Here is a 20,048-nt window from a genome sequence, read left to right as displayed (position 1 = left end):
GTCACAAACCAAGAGTTCAATCTGATTCTCCATATGGAGATTAACCAAGGACAGGTGCCCCTCAGTACTGCTTGGAACAGAGGTTGGAAAGGGTGGGAAGAGCTCGTGGTTTCTGAATTCTTGGTATGTAACTGCAAGCAAGATCTCTTGAATGGAACCGTTCTGTCCCAGCTTGATCACCCTCTCTGCTCCACCCTGAAGAGGCTCCTGCTCACTCTCAGATGTCTCCTGACTCAAACCTCATGAATTTTGCTGGATTCCCTGCAAAGCCTTGGCAGGAGTTCCACCCCTGAGTGAAGATAATTCCAGTTTTCAAATCCCACCCGCTTTTGTGCCTGATGTTCTCCAAACTCCCCCTGATGCTTCACTGCAAGTCAGCGATGCTCATGCTCTTCTCTTGATCTCATTGTTCCCAGAATCCTGGGATCCACATGGGAAAATAAATGATGTAGTGACCTAAGCTTAGTAACAGCATCAAAAGGAAACAAGGAGAGGAACCTGGAGAAGTCTGGAGTCCCCTTGGTCCAGTCCTCCAGTGAGGAAAGGGAAGTGGTGACTGGAGCCAGTCTTGATTTCTCCCTCTGACAGTGCCAGGTTTCTAGTGGATATTTGCAGTGTTTGAGCCCAAAAGGTGTTCAATTATTCCCCAGATTATTCCAAAGAAGCCCTACAAGCAAGGGCTTGAGTTGGACTGGGTGATCCTTGTTGATCCCTCCCAACTCAGGATATTCTGTGATTCCATCAATTCCTTTCCCTTCCACTTGAAGCTCCTGCCTTGTGTGATTTTCCTGCTGCATTTTCCCACAGTTTTTAGAGGGAGACACACAAGGCAAACCACCAGCATTGCAAACTCAAGATTGCAATAAGCCTGTTTTTTTAGGACAGTGTTCTTTAAAAATCCCTTTTAAGTATGCAAAAACAAACATCTAAAATCACTCTGCTGCAGAGACACAATTAAAAAAAAATAAAATTATGTATGTCTTCATTAAGCCTGCTGCATGTTCCCTCACAGGCATTCTGTCTTCCTCATGGCTGTTTCGTTTTAACTTCCTTCATTAAAGCCTCCCTTTTTTATTTTCCTGAAAGTAGGACACACACTTTGCTCTTGGAGGCTGGCTGAGGCTGGAGCTGTGTTTATTAATAATGCAGGGCAGAAGTAGCGGCTTTGCAGCAGTGCCCTTACAGAGCAGAACTAAAACCAGCCTCAGAAATGAGGGATCTGTGTGGGAATGTCGTGGGACAGATGCAGGCTCCAATCCCCCCTTCCTGCTTCTGGATCCTGCCCTGAGGAGAGGCTGCTTTGCAGAAGGAAGTTGGAGCATCAGCAGTGCTCTGAGCCACTCTCTGGAGGTGCCCAGCGACTCTTTGGGGGCACCAGTGGGTCCCCTCAGGGGTCCCTTGGGGTCTGGAGAGGTGAATATCCCGCAGAGCCTCACAGGGCTTTCCAAGGATAGATGCTCCCAGCGTTTTGAGGCACTCAGGCACGGGACTGCCTGGGGAATTAAGCTTATTGCAAACGTGGCTAAGGGCTGGAGGCTGTATCCGTCAGAATTGAGGTTATCAGAAGGAAGCAAGATATCTTCCAGTGATTTGAAAGGGTTCATAGTTTTGTCTTTTCCAGGTAAAATATGTCCTGAACATTCCCACCTCATCTAAAGGTCCTGTCAGGAAAACAGAGCAGTCCCAGTGCTGCAGAGACCAACAACTCACATCGTTTGCTCAACTCCCACTGGTTGATTTGCCAAGGATTAAACTGATAATGAATAAAAACTCTTTATTTCATTTCTTTTTAGTTGAGAGGATAAACCGAATCCAGGAGACTCTGGTTGGAGGTAGCCCTTAAATGATATTAGATAGTCATGGCTGGATTGTGATCCCTGTGAATTATTGCAAAGGACCAGGAGGTGTTTGTGTTCCTGGAAGCCTCCTTGAACCACCTTTTGTGTAGCTTTAAGTGATGGATTCTCCGAGGATCCGTGATTTAATAAAGAACGTGCAGAGCTATGGCAATCTCCCAGCCATCTCCAACCCAAATTGCCTTGAATTTGTGGCAGGTTTAATGTGGAGAGGGAAAACCACAGAGGAAGCATTCGTGTAACACTGCAATGAATTGTCTCATCAGTCTCAGAGATTAAAACCTCTGTGAAATCCAGAGGCAAAAATGGATCTGAATCTGAATAAAAGCATAAATGAAGGAATGTTTCTGTCGCAGTGCTGGGAGCTGCTCTCCGGTGTGATGTTCCTGAGTGCAGCCTACCATGGAAAATAAAGCAAGGCAGCCTGGAAATCCTTAATAACTCCTAAACCTTTGGGAGAGGGCAGAGACTTGGAGCAGAAAATGATCAGTGCCTGAGTGGAGGAGAAATGGGGCTTGAATCTCTGACTTCCCACAAACCTCCTGGTTTTCTGTTGGAGGAGGAGGAGGGAGGAGCAGGTTTCCACATCTCCAGCAGTGGAGCAGGATCCAGGTGGATCTCACAGCCACGAGTATCCCCCACAGCTGATGATGGCCAGCAAAGCAGCACTGCTGGGTGTCCTCTGTGCTCCCCATTCCTGTCTGAGTCAGGGACAGTCTCAGGAGGGTTTGGTGCACCAGCAGAGCTGCAGCAGTGCTTCCTGCACTCTCTGGGAAGTGGATTTCCACCCTCTAGGATGTGTTGTGCTGCTGCGGGCTGTGGCCCCAGTGCCAATTCCTCCTCAATCCCTCATTCCCACCTTCCAGCCCTGTGACACTGCAGATGCACAGCTGTACCTTCAGAGAGGGTTAGTTCAGAGGCTGAGCAGATGTGGAGGCTGTGAAACCTCTTTGCTCAGCCTTGGGACTCCAGGGAGATTTCCAAGCCCTGACCAAGGTGTGAATCCCTTCCGTGGGACGTCAGGGGTAGGAACCTGGGGGGAAGAGATTAGCAAGGTGATTCCAATGTGACATAAGTGTGGCAGCTGTCTCTCAGTGCTCTGTGTGACACCTCTTCTCTGTCTCCACTCCAGCCACACTTCTGATGAAGCAGGCCTGGCCCCAGACCTCCTCGTCCTGTGCCACCGAGGGCACCTTCCACCTCCCAGTGGACACCGGCACTGAGAACAGAACCTACCAGGCTTCTTCTGCAGCATTCAGTAAAGAAACCTTTCCTTCTGGGGTTTTACTGGGTTGGTCTGTGCCTGTGTCCCCTGTCTCCCAGACTGGGGCTCCATTTGTGGACAGCGTTGTTTGGGATCACAGAATCAAAGACTGCTGTGGGTTGGGAGGGATTTAAAGACCATCTTGTTCCAACCCCCATGGGCACCTTGCACTAGACCAGGTTGCTGCAAGCCCCATCCAACTTGGCTTTGATGGATTAAACCCATGAAGGATCATGAAAAGGAGAGCACTGAGCCCCCTGCTGCTCCTGCAGAGGAGGAATTCCAGTGGAGAAGGTGAAACCTCTCTCTTAGCTGAGTGTTTGATCCCTGGGAGCAACCTGAGGTTGTTCACAGGTGTTTATCTCCAAAGGGACATTACTCCCTATTCCCTTAAAACCGGGAGAATTCCAAAATAAAGCCTGATTTTCAAGGAACACTATTGAAACTCCCACCTTGTAATCCAGGCTGGCTGAGCAGGAGCAGGGGGAGGAGATGCCGTTTAGGGATGCAGTCAAACAGGCTTTTCCAGTGCAGCCTTGTCATCTCATCCCTGAAGAGGATAAGTAGTGCCTCCAGGAGGGCTGATAAGCTCCCTGATAAACCCTGGGATGCTTTCCCTGGTATGTGGGGTGTCCTCTGGCCCCTGTCTGACTGTTCCCTGCTAAATCTGGGGCATGAGTGTGGGGTCAGTGTTCCTCACCTTCCAGCTACTACAGACTCTTTTTTTCCAAATAAATTAAATCAATTACACAGCAAGGTGAGAGGAAGCAATATAATTTTTTTTAATGAAAAGAGATATTAAAAATAAATATTTAAAAATCCTTTGGGAGATTTTCTTTTGGAAAAGGGATTGTCCCCACCATTCCTTGGGGTCGGGGCTGTACACAGAGCATGGTCCATCCCTTGGAGCATCTCTGTGGCCTCCTCTGGACTGGCTCCGGCAGCTCCAGGTCCTTCTGCTGTTGGTCCCAGGGCTGGGGCAGCTCTGCAGGTGGGGTCTCACCTGAGCACAGGGGCAGAGGGGCAGAGTCTGGATGTGGACATCCAGTTAGTTCCTTTCCCAGCTGAGAAATCCTGCTTGTGGTGAAGCCTGGAAACAAACAGCGACGGAGACACAAAATTCCCCACTGAGCTCTTTTCCCCCTTGAGCAGCCTTTTATAGAAAAACATTTCTGTGCAATCCAGGGCACTTGTGAGCTGCAGGATCAATAAGGCTGAGATTTCTCGAGTGACATGAGGGATTTAATCAGCAATTTTAATAGAAGCTGGAGCTTAAAGGCTCACTGCTGCTGAACCACAGCACGGGCCATGCCAGCCTAATCCTAATAAGGTGTTAGTCATAATTAGGTTTTAAAATTATCAGCCAGACAGAGAGGAGCCTCCATCATCTTGTGTCATCAAACCTTGATTTCACATTGTTTTACCTGCAGGTTGTTCTGTTTTTCCCTGGTTTCTAAACACGGCAGATTGCATCTGCCTGGGTTATTATGTTTAATACCATTATAATATAGGAAATAAATTGTCCGTAATTCATCAGTCAGGAAACCACTGCAAGTCTTGGTATTCAGAGTGGTGAAACCACACAGGCTGGTGCAGGTCCACACCTCTAGACACCCCTTAGAAATGAAGGGTGATGCTGAGAACTGGCAGCCTCCGAGGTCTTTGTTTGAAAAAATGAGCTCAGAATAGAGAAAAAAATCCATTAGATGGAAAAACAGGAGGTTGGTTGGTCTGTGGGTGATGATGGGTTTCTGGAGGAGTCCTGATGGAGGAGGCCATATCAATATTTCACTTTTCCACTTCTCATTCAAAGATGGTTGCTCTCCTGCTCATGTGAGTGAGGAAAAGAGTGACAGCTATTCCTCTTGTTAATTAACACCTAATTTTCCAATCTGCACTAATCAGGAGGGGGCAAGATGCTGTTTGGGGATTTCTAAAATCTCCGTGTGTTCTTTGCACTGTTTCACTGCTTGGAGGATGATGTGGGATATTAGACTTGAAATTTTGGCCTTCTGTAATTGCTGGACACTGCTGGAGTAAATAAATTAAATGCATTTAAGAGTTTTGGCTGGGCTGAGCCTTGACTTCTCCTCTCCACCCTGCGCAGTCCTAGGGGCCCATTTGCTGCCGGGATGGTTCCTCCCAGCCCTCCAGGCAGCCCTGGGCAGCCACTGCAGGCCCTGACCTGGCCCCTCTTGTCTCTGGCAGGGTACACCGCGGGCACTCCCTACAAGGTGCCGCCGACCCAGAGCAACAACGCCCCTCCTCCCTACTCGCCGTCCCCGAACCCGTACCAAACCGCGATGTACCCCATCAGAAGTGCCTACCCACAGCAGAACCTGTACACCCAGGTAGGTGCCACCTCCTGTCCCCTCAGCCGCGCCCCCACCCACCTGAGCTTCCTGCAGGCCTCGCAGGGCCACGACTTCATCCTCATCTTGGTGCCAAAATCACCTTGACATCCCTTCCCACTGAAAATCCTGAGCTTCTCGGAGCAATGTGGCCCTACGACTTCCCTGGCTGTTCTTCTCCTCTTGTATGTTGAATAATCAACTTTCCCAGCAGCTACAGCAATCTCATGGATGGATTTCCCTGTGCCTTGCTGAGACTGGAGCATCTTACTGTCACCAGGAACTGCATAAATCTTTGGGGTCCAACCCACCCCTGCACACTGTCCTTCTGTGATCCCAGAATCTGCCATTTGTCCTGTCAATCTTTGTAACTCCTGAAAGGAGTGATGGAATAGTTGCCCTGCACCTCCTTGTCCCCTTAATCCAGACCTTCAGTTGTTCTCTGTTGGCTTTCACTAATGCACAGTAAAATATCCCTTTTGCTGATTCAAATCCTTGTTTTCCTTCCCTGGTTTGCAGGTCCTGACAGTGTTGCTGCCTGTCCTGGGGACAGCAGTTCTCTCCCTTGTGAATCCCCTCATTCCAGGCCTTTCATTACTTTGCATGTGAAGCTTTCCTGTTAGTTCCTTTTATTCCTGTTCATCCTTCTCCCCTTGTTTCAAAACCCTGCAACTCTTGGCAGCCTGGATTTTAGAGCCCTGTTGGAAACCCAAGAAGATGACACAATTCCTGGACCTAAGCACCTTGGAATCGTCCAAGAACCACGGCCTGTCCTTTTCTTCCATCTCTTGTTCCTCTTATACACCAGCAGCCAGGGCGTGTTTCATCCCATCAAAGGGAGGCAGCACGGTTTATCCTGGGCAGATTGACCCTTTGACTGCTGGTTCACTCCTCATCCATTCCACATATCCACAGATTCAGGTCTGCAGGCACAGGAGCTGGTCCATGGGAAGCAGCAGCCGCCAGCCCTTCGGCGGCGCTCGATTCACGGAGCCGAGGAGTCTCTCAGTTGGGAAAGAACCTGCAGTGATGGTGGGATTTGTTTTTGTTTCCCCTCTTCTCTGGCAGGGAGCTTACTACACCCAGCCCGTGTACGCGGCGCAGCCTCACGTCATCCACCACACCACGGTGGTGCAGCCCAACAGCATCCCCTCGGCCATCTACCCGGCGCCGGTGGCCGCGCCGCGCACCAACGGCGTGGCCATGGGCATGGTGGCGGGCACCACCATGGCCATGTCAGCAGGTAAGAGGGGAACCCTCCCCCTGCCCTCAGGCCTCGCTGAAAGATTCCCCATGCATCCCAAGCGCTGCCTCAGCCTCAGTTCACCTGTGCACAGTTCACCTGCTTGCTGGGTACTGCTCCTGTGCAGGGCAAAAATGCAGGAATTTGCCCCAAATCCTGATCTGACTCAGCAGAGGAGACCTTTGGTTTGGCTCACTCCTGCACCCTCAGATATATTATTCTGTATCCTTAAATAGATTGTTCTTTCCTCTGTCTGTTCCCCGAGTTCCAACCAATAACCAGGTTGGCTCATCCTCAAGTAGTTATATTTCTCTCAAACTCTTTTTTTAAGACACTTATAGTCATGTTTTGGTTTGACAAAATTAATGTTAACCTTGTTTTATCTATCCCAGTTCCTCTGCCTTTTATGTGCAAATTCTAACTGCAATTAATTGATAGTACATTCAGTAAGATAGGGGCTGGTTTTATTTTTTCCAAAGCCTGTATTTTTCTCCTTAACAATTCTTAGGATTGTATATTGAATTATGCCAAGAAATGCATCATTCATCCTTTTGCATCTGCATTAGCTGTGAAATAGGAGTCTGTAATGGGACACAATCCCTATTCCAAGCAGAGATATTGCAGCCTGGATGTGACAAGAACCACTCTGAGAGACTTAGTGTTGCTTATATTGAGAAGTGGATAAATGTAATTAATGCACGTGGGGTGTGTTAGAATTTCATTAATAACATTTGTAGAGAGCTACCCAGAAACTGAGAATTTGGTTTGAGCACCCAGTTGCTCCCAGAACAGAGTGGTGCAGGGCTGTGTTCTCCCTTCCCATGAAGGCACTGCAAATTCTGACCTAAAATCCCTCTGTTGACCGGCTGCAGAATTAAAAAAAGGCTCATCTTCATTTTTCCTGGCGATCTGTTGTGGTTTTTCCTCATCTCCCTTCCAGTTTGTTTCAGATCTGTGCAGTGATTTGCTGTCCCAGTTCAGCCCAGTGCTTTCAGCAGGTAGAGGTCAGCAGGTTGTGGCCAGCTCTGCTGCTGCTGTTTAGGGACAAGGAACATTGGAAAAAACAAGGAAAGCCCTTAAGGTTAAGGGCCAGAGGTAGCATGGACAATCTGCTGGAGCTTCAGGTGTTCTTGTTCTATTTGTGGAGCTGGTTGATCACAATCCCATGGGTCCAACACCTTCAGTTCGGGTCTGGCAGGCAGAAGAATTAGCTGGGAAAAGGGAAAAGGGAGGAGGCAGCTGCTACTGTTCCTGCCCCGCTGTACCTGCAGGTGCCACCTCCTCTGCTCGGTGACAAGCGTTTGTCCGTGTCCTTGCAGGAACCTTGTTGACCACCCCCCAACACACCGCCATCGGAGCACATCCAGTGTCCGTGCCAACGTACAGGGCTCAAGGAACCCCCACCTACAGCTACGTACCTCCACACTGGTAAACCACTGGCCAATCCATGTGAGTGCTGCCTGCTGCTCCGAGTGAGCCCCCAAAGCCCCTCCAGCCTGGCCTTGCACACTTCAGGGGTGGAGCTTCTCTGTGCCAGGGCCTTCCCACCCTCACAGGGAGGAATTCCTTCCAATATCCCATCTAACCCTGCCCTCTGGCAGTGGGAAACCATTACCCCAGGCCTTTCTCTGCATTCCCTGACAAAGAGTCCCTCCCCATCTTGATGTCTCTGGAATATTTCTTTTCCCCTGCTGGGAGATCACGCTGTTCATTAGCACCGGGGTTGCGTGTGACTGCCTGTGTGTCCCTGTCGTGCTCAGGATCCCAGAAATCCCAGCTGCATTTTCCTGGAGCCCTCGGCCCATCATGCCCAATTACCAGGACAGGCAGCTGATGGGAACTCCATGCTGCCCAGGGAGGGGTTACCTAAAATCTCTCTGTGCCACACAAATTACACTGGGCTAATCCTGCCCCTCCCAAATTGGTGTGCAATTAGCAGGGAGCATCCTGTCTGCATATTTGTAATCCTCTGCACTGGATACCACCAGTGCTGCTTTCCCAGCTCCCTTGCCTGAGAAAGTGCCCACGGGGAGGGTTGAGTTCCATATGGATCAGCTCCACGTGGTCCAGGGGTGCAGAGAGGAGGGGACCATCCCTCTAACTCCCTGTTTTTGATGTGTTTGCTGTCTTCCAGATCCGGAGTCAAACATTGTATGCAACTACACAAGTCTTACATCGGCGCTGCGGCCGCCGGGCTGCAGCGCCTCGTCTGTTTGCAAGAACAAAAGAAAAAAAAAAAGTGCAAGGGTCACTTTATGCATTCTTTAGTGGTTTTTGTAAAAGCTGCTTTTTCTAATCTTCTGCCTCTTTTTTTCCCCCTTCCTCCCCCTCCCACATGAATTGTGTAACACACATACTGACACTGAGCAATAGTCAAGTTCTCTCTTTGGTCCTATCATTTGAAAGCTCAGAATCTTCACTTTTCCAGCATTGCCCAGCTGAGTGGTGCAAAGATCCCCCCACTTCTTGTTCGTTTGGGTTCTTTCTGTTATTTTTCTGTTGTCGTTGTTGTTGACAAGAGCCTAGATTTTTTTTGGCTAGTAAGAGTGGTTGATGTTCAGGGTACTATGTCAAAAGCACAGCGCTGGTAGGCAGGCTTATTCCGATTTGGTTTGGGTATTTTTAGTTGAAGAATATAAATTATTCAATCTTCCATAACATATTACAAGAAAATTGGTGTCTTCCAGATAGCTGTCGTGATAGATTATAAACGCATTATCTGCAGTGGAATTCTGAACTCATCCCTTCTTTTTGTAGGAGTAAGAGAATATAAATATAATTAGTGACGTAACACACTTGTCTTAGGAAGCACGAGGACTGGTCACCAGCGGGTCTTTGGTCTGCTTTTTCCAACTGGGCAAACGGATTGTGGGTGATGGGAAGGGAGCAGCAGGAAGACACATGCCTTGGGAGCATCTTGGACCTCCTGGGAGAACGAGATGCTCCCCCCCAGCCACATCCTGGGGCAGTGTGAGGGAGAAGGTGGCTCCTTCCTTGTCTGGCTGCTGTTTGCCAGCAGAGATGTGCTGGGCAGCTGCTGAGGGAAGCAAGGAGATGTCCAAAGGCTGGGCTGAAGAGCATCTCTAGGTCCAAGGGTTGATCTGGAGAGCTTCTCCAGGTTTAGGATTTGGTCTGAAGGGCTCCTCCAGGTTCAGAGTTTGGTCTGAAGACCTTCTCTCAGTTTAGGGTTTGGTTTGAAGAGCTCCTCCAGGTTCAGGGTTTGGTCTGAAGAGCTTCTCCAGAGTATGGTGGTGTGGGAAAAGAGGGTGTCTGGTTGATGGAGATGAGTCTCTAAGGCAGGGCGAGGGGAAGATGGGCAGCTTCACCTGGCACCCGTGGTGTTGGCAGGGCTGAGACCAAACCGCGCTGCCTGCGTGGCAGCTGAGGTGTCCCCCTCCCATTCTTCGGGTTACAGCTCCAAGACTTCCAGGAGCATTGTTCATCCAATCACAAATACCAGCACCACAGAGAAAGGCCGGGGAGGGGGAGGATGTCTGGCTGCTCTGCTTGGAGAAGTGGGAGAGGAGGAAGCAATAGCAATAAACACGTCGTCTTCTTCACGGGAAGGCACCTGAGAAGAGGTGACAGCAGGGAAGGTGATCCACAGTTGACATGGACCAGGATGGAGGATGCCAGGCACGCAGGGCTGTGGGCATCAGGGTCATTTCAGGGGGGTTTTGCTTACCCCAGGACATGGGGACAGGAAGCTGGTGACATCCCCCCTCGGGGTGTCCAAGTAGAGCAATAAGTTGTCTTGAGGGCAGCAGAGGCAGTTTGGATTTGCAGACAATGTTTGTGGCCAGTTTGTTTTTAAATCCTTGTCACTAAACCCAGCATAGAAACAAGGTTTTTGGGATTTTACTGGGGTTTTTTTAAGACAAAAGCTTGGTTGGGTTTTGATTTTTGCCTCAAGTGTGCCAAAAGCGTTCGGTGGTGTCTCCCAGCTTGGCTTCTGCTGCCACTGGGAGGAGCTCCTGGAGCTCCTCCCCTTGAGCATGGGCCAGGTGGGGAGTGACAAGCCTGGGGATCCCAGGAGGACTTTCCCTCCCTCTGGTTGGTCCCAGGTGGTTTGTCAGGTTGGGTGTTGGCATTGGCACTTCTGTTTGGGAGTCGTTTGGTTGACTGTGGGGGAAGACTGGAGACCAGTGCTGTGGGGTGGGGAAGGGGCACCCTTGGGCTGCACTTTGGGTTCATATAGAGGGAAAGGAGAAGGAAAAAAGAGAAAAAAGGGGGCAATAATTAGTGGGTTCTCCGTTTGGCTTGGCAAAGCCAAGGATTAGTAAAGAGCAACAGGACCTTGGGAAATAACACCACCACATCGTCCTGCCACTGTTTGTAGCACATTGCAGTTAAACCTGGGCCAAAAATTCCCTGGTAGATCCTAAGAATTGAAGACTTCTGAGATCCCCTTTTCCCCCTCTCACACTGTGTTACATACCAGGAGTTGTCTGTCAGCACTGAGTCAGGTCTCCCAACATAATGGTGCTCTGGTTTGTGGGGTCCAGCGAGCTTTGGGATCCCAGCCTGGGCTCTGCAAATGACCTTTCCCAGCAGACACCATCCCACCACTGTCCCAGACACCCTGCACCCTTTTGGGAACCACTGCTAAAATTTTGGCCCATGTGTGGAAAGGAGATGTTGAGCTTTCTCCTGGAAGGAAAAAAAACCATTAAAGGTGGTGGAGAAAGCCTCAGGAGCTGAGCATGGTGGATCACCCAGTGTTCCCACAGGGACAGTTGGGTTTTAATTCCTTTGCTTGGATCAATAGCAGATCCAGTGCTCCTCATCCCATTATTCCCAGGCAGAAACACTCACTAACCAAGGTGTGGAGAAGTGACATATTTGCCACCTGTTGGACCAGAGGCTTTGGTGAGGACATTTGGTTACCAGCCTTGAGCCACTGTGTGGAACCAGGGCCACCATGTGGCTCTGGGGCCACCACACGGTGCCAGGCTTGGGTAGCCCCTTCCCAAGGTGGCTTTATGGGGCTGTGGTGGTGGGGAGATGCTCCCTGCCCTTTCCTTGATCCCAAGTCCTTCCCTTGGTCAAGTCATGGCTTAAATGAGGGTCCTGGTAAGGTCACAGTGGGGGACACTGGTGGGGGGCCCCAGTTTCTCAAATAATTCATTCCAGCAAACCTTTGCTGATGTTTGTTAAGGAGCAAGGTTTTCCACAGTGAAGGGCCACAACAGGGCCTTAATGGGGAAGAGCAGGAGGGGTTAAACCATCCTTAGCAGCCTCTGAAGTGTCTGAGATTAAAATTCCTGCTAAAGAGGAAGGAAGATAACTCTGAATCATTTACCCATCCCTGCCCTTACCTTTACTTCAAAACACAAGCTGCGATGTGAGATTTGGGGGGAGAACAGGATTTTACTGGTGGTGGTGACCCCCAAACCCCAGGAGCCCCTTGAAGCCTGAGGCCATCATGCCTCCAAGTGGCTGAACCCTCCAGGCAAGGATTTGCTCCTGTATTTTATGAATAATAAATCCTTCCGTTCAGCATTGTTGCAGTTTTGGGATGTAATTCCCAGGAAATGTTATTTAAGGGAGTTGTTTTAATGAGGGATGTTCAGAACATAGCTGGCATCCCACTGAATCTGGTCCTTCCCACAGAGACCCCCCTGACTCTGCCATCCCCTCCTGCATCCCCACAGGGAATGTGGGATGATGTGGTCCCCAGCTGGAGGGCATGAAATGGGATCCTGGTTTTTAGGGGGGGTGGAAAACAACATTTGGGGCTTTATTCTTGGTAAAATCCAACCAGCCAACAATAGCAATAAGAGCTGCTGGATACCCATAAATCCAGGTATTTTTGGTTTGGGTTTTTTTTTAATTGAAAATATTTTCAGGCCCTCCAACTCTCGTCCCCAAACTGTGGTGCCCTCTGCCCATCTTCCCTTTGCTTTGCTCCTGAGCCAGGATCAGCCTCCCAGTATTTTCTCTGCTGTGTGATAGCATTCCCTTAGCGAAAAAAGGAAAAATAAAGCCTGTGATAGAGCTTGGGAGGGAGAAAATCTTGGGAAACACGTTTCTGTGGCATGTTGCACTGTGGCACTTGCAGATTCTCTGGCAATCAGGTAAAAGAATTTGTGGGAATGTGTGCAGGGCAGGAATAGCAAAATACTTCGTTTGACAGCAGCAATTCCCATTTGGAAGTGCTCAGCTGTGCTGCTTGTAGGGAATAATCTTGATGCAACATGGCCACCTGCAGCCTCCCTGCGTCCTTCTGCAAGAGATGGAGCTGAGAGATGGAATTTTTCCGGGAGCAAAGGGGTTCAGGATCAGGGGAGGGAGTTGTAGGGAAGCATGGCGAGGTGTAGGATCACACCCAAACCCTCCCATTCCCACAACACGGCCTCAACCCACACCAGGCTCTCGCCCCTCTGTCCATGTAATTAATTTTAAATTAATTTTGACTGACAGACCAGCTGGTTTTTAAGTATTATTGGATCTCTTAAATAAAAATAAATACCAAAAAAAAATTCCCTGAAAGAACAACAACAAAACAAATTTAAACCCAAGAGTAACCACGTCTTCCAAGTCTACATCTCACAGGTGCATAGGGAACATGGCCTTGGACTGATGCCCTGGAGAGCCCCACAGCCTCAGTTTGTCCATCTGAAGTGTAAATTTGGGGTTATTTTCCCATTTGTTTTCTGTTCTGGTTTTGGTTCTGAAGATCAGGTCGTGATCTCCCTGACAGATTTCAGCCAAGAGTTTGTAACTGTACGATATTTACTGTAAGATGTAGAACATTCGATAACTATTAAAATGTTTCCAAAAAAAAAATTAAATAAATAAATAAAAGAGCCCGAGGGGGTTTGGTGGTTGGTTTTTTGGCACGGTGATGTTGTGGAGAGGTGAATGGGACCAGCCACAAACCCTTTTTTAGGGTTGGTGGTTGAGGTTGATGGTCTCCAACCCAACCTTAGGTGGGTTATCCCAGTGATCCCAACATGGCCAAGCCAGCGTGCTCCCATAGGAGCAATTCCTATGGCAAGTGAAATGTGTGATCTTCATGGTGAGCATCACCGCTGTGTGCTCCTGAAGTGAGGCTTTGGAGAGAGCATGGATGGGTGGATGCAGGAGACCAGCTTTGCTCAGAGCAATCCATGCCCCAGCTGGGTTGTTGGGAAGGGAGGAGTCATTCCGTGATCAGTGATTCATTCTCCTGCGATGCTGAGCGCTGGCACCAGGTGATGGAGGGAAATCAGGAGTTCATGATGGTCCTGGAGAGTTCAACAGACCCAAGGGTGACCATGAAATGGCATCCAGTGTCCTCTGTGCTTCCAGCGGAGCCGTGTTGTGGCAGCGTGGTTCCCAGAGATGATTCCTGTGGCCACCACCACCGGCATCGCAGCTCCTGGAGTTCCTGTCCATCAGGCCACCACGCCGTGGCCACCGCCAGGCCTCAGGGACAGAGAATCCTTCTCACCAGCCGAGCGAGACGCTGGCTTTGCCATGCTGCTGTTGGACACCTTGGTGGCAGGAGCAGAGGCTGGGCTGCCACCTCCAGCACTTGGCAGCTGTGAGCGGGACCGGCTTTCACACAATGCCCAGTGTCCTGCACCCCTCCACGGGGTCTTTGTGGGTGTCACGGAGCCCTGAGGCAGCCCCCAGGCCAGGTGCCTGCTGTGGAGGACAAGGGATGTGCCACAGGTGAGCCTGGATTGCCCCTTCGCCCCACCCGAGGGGGCGGGAGCCACTTGGTGTCACTCATCCATGGCTGTCACTGCCCAACCCGAGCCTTCCCTGGCACCGTTTGTTGAGGCCATTCCCCCTCCTGTCCTTGTTCCTGGGAGCACAGCCCGACACCCCTGGCTGTCCCCTCCTGTCAGGAGCTGTGCAGAGCCACAAGGTCCCCCTGAGCCTCCTTTTCTCCAGGCTGAGCCCCTTTTCCAGCTCCCTCAGCCTCTCCTGGGGCTCCAGCCCCTTCCCAGCTCTGTTCCCTGCCCTGGACATGCTCCAAGCCCCTCCCTGTCCATGCCAGGAGGGGCCCAGAGCTGGATGATCACAGCAGCAGCGCTGCTGGAGCAGGGGACACGGGGACTGGAGCAGGGGACACGGGGACGTGAGCGAGGGCACGTGAGCCCGTGCAGCTGCCCATGAGTCACGGAGCAGCCCCCGGCTGTGCCAGCCTGTGCCAGGCCCTGCCAGCAGCCTGCAGCGAGGGACACCCCTCCCTCCTGCCTCACTGTCCCCACACCGTGTCCCTAAGGCGCTAATGCTCCATTTTCCAGCCTCCTGAACCCCTTTCTGCAGGGCCCCCCGCCACCCTCCCTCCAGACCCCTCACCTCGTGGGTGCTGTTCCATCACAGGGGTGACATCCCGCTGCCAGCGGGGAGGGGCCCGCGGAGGGGCTCCCCCGCCGCCTCGCTCCTCATCTCGGGGATCCGGGACACCCGGAACCTGTTGGGGAGCATCGCGTCAGCCCGTCCCCCTGCTGCAGAGCCTGTCCCCCCCGGGCTGTCCCCGCTTACCTGCCGATGGACAGGATGGTCACCTCGCTGGGGTGAGCTCCGGGTTTGGTGGCACCGAGCGGCGGCAGCACCTCGGGCCACTTCTGGCTGCAGCGGGCACATGGGGCCGGCCCCTGCACCGTGTGCAGGTGCTGCTGGTGGTGGCAGGCGGGGCTAAATTGAGGCAAGAGGTGCAGCCTGGGGAAGGGGAAATGCCATCAGCGTGGCAGTGATCCCACCATGGTGGTGTCCCCAGTGCAGCCTTAGGGGACTCTTACTTATTGAGGGGGGCACAGCTCGGTGGCATCAGCTGCTGTCTCTGATGCTCCTTCAGCAGCTCCTCCAGCGCCGCTGCATTCTCTGTGTGTGGGAGGACACCAAAGAGTTGGGGGTCACAGGGCTCTGGCCCAGGCCTCCCACTCCTGCCCCTTCCCAGGGACCCCCGGACCTTTCTTCTCGGTGATCAGCCGCACCAGCACCCCGATGGTGTCCTCGTTGGCATCCTCCAGCTGGTAGACAGAGCTGGGACCTGGAAGCAGAAGTCAGGAAGTGAGGGAGAACTCGTTGATGGGGGATAAGGCACCCCAAGGCCAAGCAGGATGCCCTGAGACAAAGAGGACGAGAAACCCTGGGAATGGGCTGAGCAAGGTGAGATGGATGTGGGATCACCAAGGGTGCCATGGCACCACCAGGGCTCACCAGTGCCGCCGGGCTGGGGCTCCTTGCTAGCGGTGCAGTGATAACCCCTCTTCTTCAGCAGGTTGCAGACCAGGATTCCCAACAATCCCATGGCACAGAAGACCGGGACGATGGTCAGCACGGCTGCCTGTGCTGCTGCTGCCTCCTCCTCCTCTTCCTCACCCAGCAGGGTCACCCGCGTCCCGTTGGTTCCCAGTGCCCGACCCGCCATTCCGGGGCTGCGGGCTCGCCGCCGGCCTGCAGGGAGGCACAGGATCAGCCTCAGAGAGGGGCTTTGTTGGGATTAAATCCCATTTCCCCTGCACCAGGGTTGGACCCCAGCGAAGCCGCTGTGTCATGAGCAGAGGTGTCCTCAGCTGTCACATCCCAGCGGGACACCGTATCCCATCCCAAGGGGGACACACCCTGCGGCGGCCCCGGGCCGAGGGCCGGCACAAGCTCCTGCGTCACCCCCAGCCCTGGGGTGACACCTCCGGCCCCTGCACCCACCTGGGCACCCCGGGGTGCTGCGGGGGGCAGCGGCGCAAGGCAGGCACCGGCCCCGGGGCTCGCTCTCCCCTCCGGGGCTGTGAAACCTGCGGGGCAGGAGGGGAGGTCAGCACACGGCCCCGAGCCCGGGCGGGGCTGGGGCTCGGCGTGCCCCGGCTGCGCTCACCCCGGCAGGCAGGCTCCGCAGCGGCTGTCGCTGGCCGCCGTCCCCGCCGCCAGCAGCGCCCTGTTCCCGGCCCGGCACTGCGTGTGCGCGGCGCAGGGCGCGTCCCCCGGCGAGAAGGTGCCGGGGGGACACGCTCGGCACGGCCCCGCTGCATCCTGCGGGGGGGAAAGGGCGGTGAGCGGCGGGCGGCTCCCGCGGCCTCCCTCCGGCCCGAGGGGCCGCGGGCGGGCACGGCTTACCCCGGTGGGCTCCTCTCCGGGCCGGCATCCCGCTGTCCCCCGCCCCGGGGCACTGCAGCTCCCGGGCCCCTGCGCGGGCCCGCTCAGCACCTGCGGAGGATCGGAGCGCTCAGCGCCGGCGCCGCGGCTCCCCCGAGGGGCGGCTCCGGGGCCGCCTGTCCCCCGTGGTGCCACCGCTTGCCGCACAGCCAGCGGACGGCCTTCTCCGGAGGGGTGAGGGATGGGAGCCCGCCGGGTGCACCGCGATGGATGCAAACCCATCGTCCTGTTCGGCGATGGGGCGGTGTCTGAGCATCGGAGAGGCAGAGGGATGGGACAGACGAGGCCATACTCACCCCCAGGACGGTGACAAGCCACCAGTGCATCCCGCTCCTCTTCATCACCCCGGGAGACCTGCCCAAGGGAGAGCACCAAGGTCATCATCCAGGGAAAATCCCACTGGAGAAGTCATTAGGGGGCCCTTTTTCTCCCCTCTGGGAAGCTCCAAGGCATCTGCCTAAATATCCATACAGCAGCAGCCCTGAACCATCCCCCAGAAAGTTTTTTTAGAGGTTTTATGGAATGCCCAGCATCACCCCTTCCCTTGGATCCCAGCTCCATCCCAAACTAGAGAGCAACCAACCTCAGCAGTGGAGTCACACCATTCATGCAAGGAGCAGATGATGCTAAACAAAGTTAAAGAAAGGTTTTTCCTGCTCCAGAGGAAATCCTTTTGCATCTGTCACAAGGAAATGAAGTCATTAAAAAAAATTAAATAATATTTAAATAAAAACTCGAACAAAACAAGAGGTGTTTCCCAGAGTCTCATCCCCCCTCTTTGGACTCAGCCATTGGTTGTTAAAATTAAAATCTATGCTGACAGCACGGGGGAAGGAAGGAAAAAATAAATAATAACCCAAACCTGGATCCAGCATCCGCATGGAAATGCTGCTGCCTGCATGGAAACCCTGCTGCCCGCATGGAAACCCTGCTGCCCGCATGGAAACCCCGCTGCTCGCATGGAAACCCTGCTGCCCGCATGGAAATTCCCCCCTGGTCGTCACGGTCCTGTGAGAGCCTCGGCGGAACTCCATTACAGCCTGTGCCTGACGAGTTTCTCCTAATTAGTGGCCAGCAGCAGCCCAAGATGCAGCTAACTACACGTGAGGGGGGTCTTGGGGGTGAGCCCGGTGTTTATAGGACATGGACTGGGACACGACGGCAGAACCCAGCAGGAGCATCCCCAGAAGGAGCATCCTCCGTGCTCCAGTTCCCTCCAGCAGCTCCCAGCACAGGAGCACTCCTCCAGGGTGCCGGCACGGAGCCACCCAGCCCCTCTCCTGAATCTCCCCGGGATTTGGGATCTGCCCCTGGAGCACAAAAGAGCGGTGATACCCAGACAAGCTCTCCACCCTACAGTCCAATTAAACTCGAGTTTAAACCTAATGTGAAGCATTTTAGCTCTCTGGGACTGTGCAATTGAAGCACTTTAGGGACACTGAGGTGCCTGGGGACCGCCTCTGCTGGGGAAGCGATGGCCTCAGGAGGGGACAGGAAGGTGCCACCGTGCCTGAGGGACCTGAGGCTCACCAGAGCATTCCAGATCATGATAACTGGATCCAAACACCACCAGGAGCAGGGGCAAAGCTGATTTGAGGCCAAGCTTAATCCAAGGATTAAGGACAGCCCTCATGAACAAAACGCTGCCATAGGGATGCAGGAGGTGCAGGGGCAGGAGGGTGCCAGCTCCTGGTTGGCACTGAAGCTTTGCCCAGGACTCAGCCCCTGCTTTTGGAGGCAGCTTGGGGCTGGGGTACAGGCACAGATCCTCAGCTGGTGATGCTGGGAAGCCCAGCTGCCCTGACACACTCCTAAAACCTACAGAATTTGCCCCTCCAAGAACCAGAGGAAACCAAAAGATAACCCCAGTGCCAGACCTGGCTGCTTTTGGGGACACTCCAAGCTCCACCGGCCCCACCTGACTGGTGCATCAGTGCCAACACACCAGAAGAGGCGATTGGGTTTTGGAAACCTCCCCTAATCCCTCGGGATCACACGAGCCTTTACTCCCAGCCCTGCTCAGCACGATCTGTAACCTAAAACTGCCCGCTGGGATTCCAGCGAGGGCTTCCCCTCCCCGTGGGGGAGCAGGGTTTCAGCCGATGGCTCCCGCAGACAAACGGAGCGAAAAAGGAGCAACTGTCCGGAAAAACTTTGGGGAACAGCTGCTGGAGACAGCCTTGGACAAGGAGGGGATTGTCCGGCAGATGGAGCGAAACTACCGCAGCCCGGGCCCCATCGGAGCTGCGGGAACCGCCGAGCCGCCGCAGAATTCCAGCGTTAGAGCCAAACCATCCCGGGGGAAGTGCTGGGATGGCACGTCCGGCCCCGTTCCGGGGTGCAGCCCCGCGCCGCAGCATCCGCAGCATCTCCGGCCCTTTGGCTCGGAGCCCCGGGATTTTCCAGCTCCGAAAAAAAAAAAAAAAAAGAAGGAGAAGAAAAAAAGAAGACACCCTACACGGCTCCTACCTCTTTTCTGCTGCTGAGTATTCCAGTATTCCTTAACCTACTTTTTCTCCTCTCTACCCTCTATTTTAACCTACTTTGGCGCTGCAGCAGCCGCAGCCTCCCGGACCCGCCGGGCTCTCCCCAGCGCACCCCACTCCCAAAGCGGAGCCCCCCAAAGCCCTGCTTTAGGGACAAGGCCAAGACAAAAACACCGCCCACCATTTTTAGCGCGAAGCGGGGGTCGAGCATCCCAAAAAGCACCAGACCCCCCCGTCCTTGCACAAGCCAAAGCTGCAGAGATCCCGACCGCAGACCCTCTCACGGGGGAATAACCCTTTCAGGGGGAATAACCCAGCCCCCGGGCAGAGGGGGTGTCCCTGTGCCGGGGGTGTCCCCTACCTGTCCCCACCGCGGAACCCCCGGGCTCCCCCCGGGGCCGCCCCGTCGGTCGCGCCTCTTCCCTATGAATGAACCAGCGAGAGCGCGGCCGCACAGGCCCCGCCCCGTTCCGTGACGTCAGGACAGAGGCCCCGCCCCGCTGTGATCTGGCCACGCCCCCCGGGCCCCGCGGCAGCGCCACCTCCCGGCAGCGGCGGGGACTGCGGGAATTGCGGGCGGGAACTGGGCGGGATTTGGGATGGGCTTCGGGAACTGCCAGATCAGGGTGGGTTTTACTTGCCCAGCAGGAATTTAAAAAAAAAAAAGGTTCTTTTTTTTAGAAATAAGTGCACCCATGAGTGTTGCGCCCCGCTTTCCTACCTGTCCTACAGCACACCCTGCCTTGTCCTTGTCCT

The 20,048-nt window shown here is 53.5% G+C and overlaps 2 protein-coding genes across 7 annotated transcripts in view; one reads left to right on the top strand and one right to left on the bottom strand.

Moving 5' to 3' along the window:
- The window catches only part of FAM168A (family with sequence similarity 168 member A), a 129,400-nt gene extending 115,876 nt beyond the window's left edge, over positions 1-13,524 (top strand). For all 3 annotated transcript variants that reach the window (XM_063419278.1, XM_063419279.1, XM_063419280.1), the window contains 5 exons: positions 2,989-3,114; positions 5,329-5,471; positions 6,540-6,714; positions 8,034-8,163; positions 8,849-13,524. In XM_063419278.1, the coding sequence (XP_063275348.1) occupies positions 2,989-3,114; positions 5,329-5,471; positions 6,540-6,714; positions 8,034-8,146 (557 nt within the window). In that variant the 3' untranslated portion in view covers positions 8,147-8,163; positions 8,849-13,524. The remainder of the gene's footprint in view (positions 1-2,988; positions 3,115-5,328; positions 5,472-6,539; positions 6,715-8,033; positions 8,164-8,848) is intronic.
- Positions 13,144-19,785, bottom strand: RELT (RELT TNF receptor). 4 transcript variants are annotated; one of them, XM_063419274.1, is made up of 12 exons: positions 19,654-19,785; positions 17,390-17,485; positions 17,103-17,160; positions 16,768-16,857; positions 16,529-16,683; positions 16,363-16,448; positions 15,874-16,110; positions 15,623-15,703; positions 15,453-15,534; positions 15,196-15,372; positions 15,010-15,124; positions 13,144-14,346 (listed from the first exon to the last, which is right to left on the bottom strand). In XM_063419274.1, exons 2-11 carry the CDS (start codon positions 17,413-17,415, stop codon positions 15,028-15,030), a joined length of 1,089 nt encoding a protein of 362 aa, XP_063275344.1. In that variant the 5' UTR covers positions 17,416-17,485; positions 19,654-19,785; the 3' UTR covers positions 13,144-14,346; positions 15,010-15,027. The 4 variants fall into 4 exon arrangements, with proteins under 4 accessions (XP_063275344.1, XP_063275345.1, XP_063275346.1 ...); XM_063419275.1 differs by lacking the exon at positions 19,654-19,785 and adding an exon at positions 18,684-19,231; XM_063419276.1 differs by lacking the exon at positions 19,654-19,785 and adding an exon at positions 17,669-18,276.
- Positions 19,786-20,048: the final 263 nt, after the last annotated feature.

This window comes from Prinia subflava, chromosome 25, assembly GCF_021018805.1.
Source record: "Prinia subflava isolate CZ2003 ecotype Zambia chromosome 25, Cam_Psub_1.2, whole genome shotgun sequence".
NCBI lineage: Eukaryota > Metazoa > Chordata > Aves > Passeriformes > Cisticolidae > Prinia > Prinia subflava.
This window is presented reverse-complemented; position numbering and strand designations above follow the sequence as displayed.